The 8,279-nt window shown below is 40.8% G+C and overlaps 1 protein-coding gene across 2 annotated transcripts in view; it reads left to right on the plus strand.

The window, feature by feature from the left end:
- Positions 1 to 6,100, plus strand: part of LOC139445552 (beta-1,3-galactosyltransferase 5-like) — a 94,723-nt gene extending 88,623 nt beyond the window's left edge. For both annotated transcript variants that reach the window (XM_071226696.1, XM_071226698.1), the window contains one exon: positions 4,560 to 6,100. In XM_071226696.1, the coding sequence (XP_071082797.1) occupies positions 4,716 to 5,855 (1,140 nt within the window). In that variant the 5' untranslated portion in view covers positions 4,560 to 4,715 and the 3' untranslated portion in view covers positions 5,856 to 6,100. The remainder of the gene's footprint in view (positions 1 to 4,559) is intronic.
- The last annotated feature ends 2,179 nt before the right edge of the window (positions 6,101 to 8,279 follow it).

The following is an 8,279-nucleotide window of genomic DNA, read 5'->3' on the forward strand; positions in this document are numbered from 1 at the left end:
GTTATCTATGTAAATACAGTGTGGTGAGTTATCTATGTAAAACAGTTGGGTGAGTTATCTATGTAACTACTGGTGGGTGAGTTATCTTTGTACATACAGATGGGTGAGTTATCTATGTAAATACAGCTGAGTGAGTTATCTTTGTAAATGCAGGTGGGTGAGTTATCTATGTAAATACATGTGGGTGAGTTATCTATGTAAATACAGGTGGGTGAGTTATCTATATAAATACAGGTGGGTGAGTTATCTATGTAAATACAGGTGGGTGAGTTACAATTGTAAATAGAGGTGGGTGGGTTATCTATGTCAATGCAGGTGGGTAAGTTATCTTTGTAAATACAGCTTGGTGAGTTATCTATGTAAAACAGTTGGGTGAGTTATCTATGTAACTACTGGTGGGTGAGTTGCCTATGTAAATACAGGTGGGTGAGTTATCTATGTTAATACAGGTGGGTGAGCTGCCTATGTAAATACAGGTGGGTGAGTTATCTATGTAAATACAGGTGGGTGAGCTGCCTATGTAAATACAGGTGGGTGAGTTATCTATGTAAATACAGGTGGGTGAGTTATCTATGTAAATACGGGTGGGTGAGTTATCTATGTAAATACAGGTGGGTGAGTTATCTATGTAAATACAGGTGGGTGAGTTATCTATGTAAATACAGGTGGGTAAGTTATCTATATAAATACGGGCGGCTGATGCTATCGTTTTGAACCCCTCTGTATATACCTTGCCTGTGCGAGTGAGGGATTGGAGTTTGACTTTTAACACTATTTTAGCAATGTCCAAAAGGCCAACGTTGTATATATTGCAACATTCCACGTCTCAACCCATTTAGGATAAAAGTGGCATGCGCACTGTTCCATAAATAATTGGAAATTCCCACATGAAATTTAATTTTATAAATGAGAATGATCTTTAGTCACTTTTATAAGCCGAAACCAATAGCGAGCCAATATTTCATTCATTCGTGACAGTATTAACCACCAAGTTAAGCCTACGAGCATGTCCCCTGTAGTGTTCCATAGTGGAGTGATTCCTACACACCGGACACCGAGGGCCTTAATTGGGTTGATATTACCATCTTGAAAATATTACAGAACGGATTGGTTTTATCAAGTCTTTGATAGGCATTAAGAAGTTTCATGTCTTAATATGTTTGCTGTTCCATGACATAAGTCCTTTACCATATACGTGTGTATATTTAAGAATCATTGGGACTGGTCACTTGATGTCTGGTTTGTTTACGTGCCGCTTTCGCATGACAGGAGTACTGTTGTGACGTTAAGTAATAAACACTAACTTTTATATGCAAATTGTGCGTGTGTGCGTGCGTGCGTGCGTGCGTGCGTGCGTGCGTGTGTGTGTGCTTGGCGACTGGTACCGAAAGGGTAGGACATGTTTACCCTCACGTTCACATTTGTACAAGTGGATAAATGTGGGATCCTTGGCTTTTAAAGATGCAGAAAATATATTATCTTCGCATATCATCTATAACCAGATAAGGGGCGGTCGGGTAGCCTAGTGGTTAAAGCGTTCGCTCGTCACGCCGACGACCCGGGTTCGATTCCCGACATGGGTACAATGTGTGAAACCCATTTCTGGTGTCCCCCGCCGTGATATTGCTGGAATATTGCTAAAAGCGGCGTAAAACCATACTCACTCACTGTAACCAGATAACATAACGGATAACAGGGATTACATGTGGGATAACAGCGGCGGTCTGTAAATAATCGAGTCTGGACAGGACAATCCAGTGATTAATATCATGAGCATCGATACACGCTATGTGGGAATCGATGACATTAACCAATCAGCGAGTCTGACCACCCGATCCCGTTAGTCGCCTCTTACGACAAGCAAAGTCGTCTTTTACGGCAAGCATGGGTTGCTGAAGATCTATTCTTCTTCGGATCTTCACGGGTCAGATAACATGGGATTAGAGATAACATGTAGGATAACAAAATATATATGGGTAAACAGAAATGACATGTGGGATAACAGAGACAACTTATTGCGATATACGTACAATTTCATTATCTTAAGCAATCTCTCGTTAAAATGGAAGGCATGTGACTAGCAATTAGTTATTCAATTCGTTGACTTTTTCGTCATAAATAAACATTGCCGTGTAGATGCTGACATTTGCGTCTACCTGAGGAATTCGGCGTGGAATGTTCATCACGACGAATATTTACATTGAAATAACGTTATTTTGACAGTTGTTTGAGTACAGGTTAGCCCGTTGTTCGCCCATGTAGACTGCCGAGTGTCTCCCTGGCCCTATAGAATAAATTAAAAAAAGAGTCCAACTCAAGTCTAGAATTATTTGGAAAGTCCAGATTGCCCCTGTTCCAGGAATTAAGGATTGTTATGCGCTCCATTTGGAATTTATTTATTTTTTATTTTGTGGATATAGATTTTTTAAAATAAAAGAACTTTATTTCTGGGAGTAAATGTCAGCCTACGAAATTTCGGGTTTTTTGCGTCACAGTACAGGGATGGTGGTGACACAACAAATGAAAAAGTACTCTGGTTGTGTCGAACCTCTTTTGTTTCGAAGCTATGCGTACGTTTCCTACCTAGAACTAAACATATATATTGAAACTAGTATAAGTGAAATCGTCCCGTATAATTTTCTGCTTTTACTTTAGCGAGTGTGTGGATATTGTTTTACTGCGCTTTTAGCAATATTCCAGCAATATCACGGCGGGGGACACCACAAATGGGCTTCACACATTGTACCTATCTGGGGAAGCGAACCCGGGTCTTCGGCATGACGAGCGAACGCTTTAACCACGAGGCTACCCGACCGCCCCGTACAGCTTTAGTATAACTATTGACTTTTTGATGGGGTGTCCGAACGAGATGAGATGTAGTTACATTAAATCGATAAATGTCGCTAAAACACTAGCACTCAGACATTAGAATAAAATTCCAGACGTCCAGTGACCTTTCCTAGCCCATTTTCAGTCAATCCTTACCAATTCCACGCGTCGTCGAGTACCATGTACATCCGATACAACTTAGTGTCCTGTTCTGACAAGCAATAGCTGGGAGCTGTGGACCTATTCTAACCCAGGTACAAAGTCAGAATACAGTAAAGTACGGTTATAACGAACTCAAGGGGACTACAAATTTTAAGTTCGTTATAACCGTAGTTCGTTATAAGCATATAAACAGCATATCTACAGCCAATAGTCGGGACCAAAAAGTAAGTTCGTTATATCTGTCAGTTCGTTATAAGCGTATTCGTTATAACCGTAGTTTACTGTACTTTAATTGTTGCGACTTCTGATCCGACGGGGGACTCGGGTGTGCAGAATTGCTTCCCTTGAGCACGCCAGAAACCTGTAAGTGTTGGTTCGAATGCTGGTTTGTCACCAACAGCACCACGTGTAAACGCCTGAGACCTGGATAACTACGGTATTTTCACCTACACTAGAGCTGTATTGGCGAAATCAAAACACGCATATTTTCTGCGAAAAAAAGAGACGCGCAATCCACAGCATCAAGCATGCCCATGAAACATTTTGGGCTGGGGCGGGTTCAAATTTACTACAGGGTAACCACCACCTTATTTACCCGACCCTACCCGGGTACCCGCTGTAGATATTTAGAGATAGGTACAAACTGTCCGATTTTGAAAAGTTTGACCTCATCCCTGGCAAAATGTATTTAGATACACGTAGAAAACGATCTGGTCATGCATACACTGAAGTTTACTGCATGAAGCTTTATCTGTATTCAAACATATAAAAGTCAGAAGGAATGGGTGCATTGTCAGAAAGAAATGGGAACATTAGTGACATATAGTGTAACCATAGATTTTTTGTCATTAAAGAATATATCACGTGACTAACCACGGGTCCGGGTAGTCCTGTGGGTACCCGGGTCCTACTCAGGACCCACCCGATCCCAGCCTTACAAACATTTTGTTATTTTTTAAACCTGAACAAATTATCTTTTTCCACATTTGTTCAATTACATCCTCGCCTCATCCTGTGGTGAATATTTCCTGGTTTAAACTTAAAAATGAGTTTAAAATCATAAGGCGACAGATCACTCAGACAGAATTGTGAACAAATAATTGACGCAGATAGAAATGATATGAGGAAGTGGTAACTGAATCCACTTTGAATCTTTCAATGAGTTCAACTTGACTTTTAAGTATCAGTACAAGGAGTGGGTGAGAGAGTATGGTTTTACGCCGCTTTTAGCAATATTCCAGCAATATCACGGCGGGGGACACCAGAAATGGGCTTTACACATAGTACCCATGTCGAGAATCGAACCCGGGTCTTCGGCGTGACGAGCGAACGCTTTAACCACTAGGCTACCCGACCATCCTTCAGTACAAGGAAGCATATGCATTGGTTGATTGGTTGCAAACGCAGACATGTATGACACTATGTATCAGTATGGTAATGGAGAGATATGTGACTGTAAACTAGGAAGTGAGATCGGTTACATGCATCCACGTCTAGTATCCCGTTCTTATTGGCATTTATTTCAGTGACAGAATTAGATAACATGATAACCCTTTGTTTGCTTTCAGATTAGTCGGTGAAGAAATGAGAGGCCAACTGTGTTGAGAGTTACCTCCCTTCGACGAAAGGTGGTGTGAACGCCATGTTGGATGACATAGGGTGAGAGCGAGGCTGCGTGTGACCCCGGTGAAGAACCTGCCGTCCCCGATGACGCTCCCGAGAGAATGTTTCCTCGGTTATCCACTGTGTTTAGGTATGCTACCCTTCTAGTCCTCGTCCTCATCTCCGCCATCATGATCTTCCAACTCGGGACAAACAGTGACGTCACTTCCGAAGAGATTATACTTCCTGTGGAGGTCTATGACGTGGAACCTATTCGTCGGGAAGACATCATGACGTCACTTCCCAAGCACACTGCCCGGGCCACCACGGCAATAGAAAACGACAACCCAAACGGCCATCAGCATAAATCTGCGAATCCTCATTCGTTCGAATATCGCATCAATCCAGTGACGCAGTGCGCAGGACAGGAGGTGTTCCTTGTGACGTACGTTCACTCAGCTCCCGCCAATTTCAAAAAGAGGCAGACGATACGGGAAACGTGGGGACACCACGTGTTTCTCAAGCGTCATAATGTGAGAGTTGTATTCATAATGGGGACCGTTCCTGAGGCCCATGTGATGAACATGGTCGACATGGAGGCCAACAGGTACGGAGACATCGTGCAAGAGAAATTTGTTGACAGCTACCGGAACCTTACCCACAAAGCCATCGCAGGCATAAAGTGGGTCTCATCGTACTGTTCCAATGCTAAGTTTGTTCTCAAAACTGATGACGACATTCTTGTCAATTTCCACACATTTCTAGACTTTCTAAAATCCACTGTACAAAAGACCTACGGGACTAAAAGGTTGATTGTGTGTAATCAATGGATTCGCATGAAAGTCATGAGGGACAAGAGGTCCAAGTGGTACATTCCGAAAGAGGATTTCCCGGATGATTACTTTCCGCCATATTGTTCCGGTTCTGCGTACTTGATGAGCGCAGACGTTGTGGGCGGAATGTACAGGGCGTCAATGACAACCCCGTTTTTCTGGGTAGATGATTATTACATTACGGGTATGTTGATTCAGAGGCTGAACCTCACGCATCGGCGGTACAACCAAGCGTATATTCTGAATCCTGGAGTTGTTGTGGACAAGTTTAACAGCGATAAAGAAAACAGTCTTGTGTTTTTCCACGTCCACAAACTGAGAACGATGTACCAAATCTGGCAGAATATGACGATGAAACACATAGAGAAATTATCATTAGTTGACTCTGTTGAACAGCCGTTCAGGCCGTCCTCCGCGCGATCTGTGTGAAGGAGTGTTTCCCACCACATAGCCAATAGACCTTAACCATTCGGGACCGACCATTTGATAACCAGGGATGGGGACCTGTAATTGTAAAAAAAAGATGGTCCCGAAAAAAATTACGAAAATATTTTTATGTTACCAAATGTTTTAATAACAAAAGAAATCGCTGGTTAGTTCTGAAAAAAATGTCCATACCCTGAGCAGTGACCGATAAAATAGGCTAGCTTTTCTAAAAACAATTCCACCAGCCCTTCTCCCCCCCCCCCCCCCCCATTTATGAAATGGTCTGTCCTGTGTATACGGCGTGTTTGTTTCTTAGACACATTTGTACATAAAAGGAATGCTGCATACCTAGGTAAACCATAGTCCCTGCTTACTAAGGCAAATGACAGGTGCTGCATGTTACGGAGACGTGTATGTTCCAAAAGCTTTACGGTTCTGAAAATGATGTACTCGTGAGCTTAATGGTTGCGCGTTGTGTCCTGCTACGGAAGCATGTAGGGGCCATAAAGGGCTTTTTTGTACAGGTCATCATCTACCAAATTCCAAGGCTAAATGAATTAACGTGAGATCACGTACAGGCTGTTATGTTCTGATAATGATTTTGCAAACGACGAATCTTGTTAGCATTTCAAGGGTCAATTTACGGTAGCCTGTAGGGACCATTATGAGTTTTAGTTCTATTTTTATATTACAAGTTGCGAAGCTAAAGAAATTCAGTTTGGCTCTTGGGGCTCTGGGTGTTTATGTTCTCAGTATGAGCTTCCAAACGGCGAGGCTAAATATTTGCACGTATCGTCATGTTTTGTTAAATGTATTGACCAACATGGTGTTTGTTTCATGCGATGATAGTGGAAAAGGGAGCTGATAAAGAGATGCGGGATGTTACGGATGCATGTAGGGACCAACGCGCGATTTTTATAACAGTATCACTGGTAGTAGGTTGAGTCGTGTTATGGAAGCCTGTAGAAATTTCATTCATTGGTTTTGAAAGAGATATTGAAAGTGAATTGTATTGACCGATTGAATTAACAAGTTTTGACCAATATACGTCTGGTCCTGACGCACATGGGACCCTGAAAAAAGCAAGTTTAAGTGGTAACAGATCATAAATACAGAAACCTGCCAGGGCCAAAAATGTCTTTTTGCAGTATGAATAAATTTATTTATTTAAATAAATGTAATTTTTATCTACCCAGTACTAAAAGGCCGACCATTTGATATACATACGTTCCTTTTTATTTTTTATTTTTCAAACATAAGAAAATATTGAAAAACAGCATATCGACACAGACTTTACAAAAAAAAACAATTATTGAAGAAGTGTCTCAGAATATATTCTGTCTCAAAAAACCCTCTGTCCCTCCTTCCCCCCCACCCCCCACCCCCCACCCCCGATATTAAAGGGTCGGTCCATGTGCATTTATACACGTCATAGGACGTACATGTTCCCACTACTGAAGTCATGATATTATGTAGTGCAAATGATATCTCATATCTGTTATTTTTTTAATGTGAATTACATTCCGTTTGACATTCCATCGACTGATCCTGAAGATAATACTCCTGTCTCCATCTTACCTGTGTGGGTGTTCTCACTACTTAAAACAGAATCATGAAATGTCGCGATGATTAATTAATGGAGAAGGATGCATGTGTGCTAATACTTATACAGTAAAAACAAGCCATTCCGCCGATACTGAATATTACTTAAAATAATGACAACAATTGCAAGGTGCGTGTTTCAAGAAATATCCATTTTGCTTACGACAAACATCATCATCGTGTTTTAATCACACGGTTACAATCGGCCTAGAATCGGCCTATCAACGAGACAATAGACAGACACGGGGCAAAGAATACTTAAAGTCAAATGCATGCAGCGTGACCATTAGTAGAGGTTAAACTCTCAGCAAGCTTTACCTTATGTTACAGAGCAATGGGGTGAATGTTTAAGGTGTAAAAGACTAAATTATAAAATATAACCAATATCTTAACCAATAATATATTCATTTTGTATAATGTAAGTATCAAATGTACTTAAATTATTTAATGGCAACACGTTCATACAATCTTAAGCTTACTACTAACTTATATTAATCAAACATTTTAATAAATAATTGAGCCTCCTACAATTGTTATTATCAACTGTTTGTATCTTGAAAAAAATATTATGATCATGATATCATATGATTATTATAAAAAGGACTGTAAGCGAATAACGGTATATTATAGTCCTCTTTTTAGACACAATGTTTGGAGGTGTCACGCAAAAAGCCTTTTCACATATTAATGCTATTTCCGTGTAAAACAATCCACTTTTGTCTCTTGTATAGGTATATTTTTATCATTATTATAAGAACGGGTGTCAAGTTACTGCATTCCAAAATATTATTCTCCAGTTGGTTATATGTTTGTTTCGTTGTTCAG

The sequence above is a fragment of the Haliotis cracherodii genome, unplaced genomic scaffold (genome assembly GCF_022045235.1).
Source record: "Haliotis cracherodii isolate W230 unplaced genomic scaffold, xgHalCrac1.p SCAF_6, whole genome shotgun sequence".
In the NCBI taxonomy this organism is placed as follows: Eukaryota; Metazoa; Mollusca; class Gastropoda; order Lepetellida; family Haliotidae; genus Haliotis; species Haliotis cracherodii.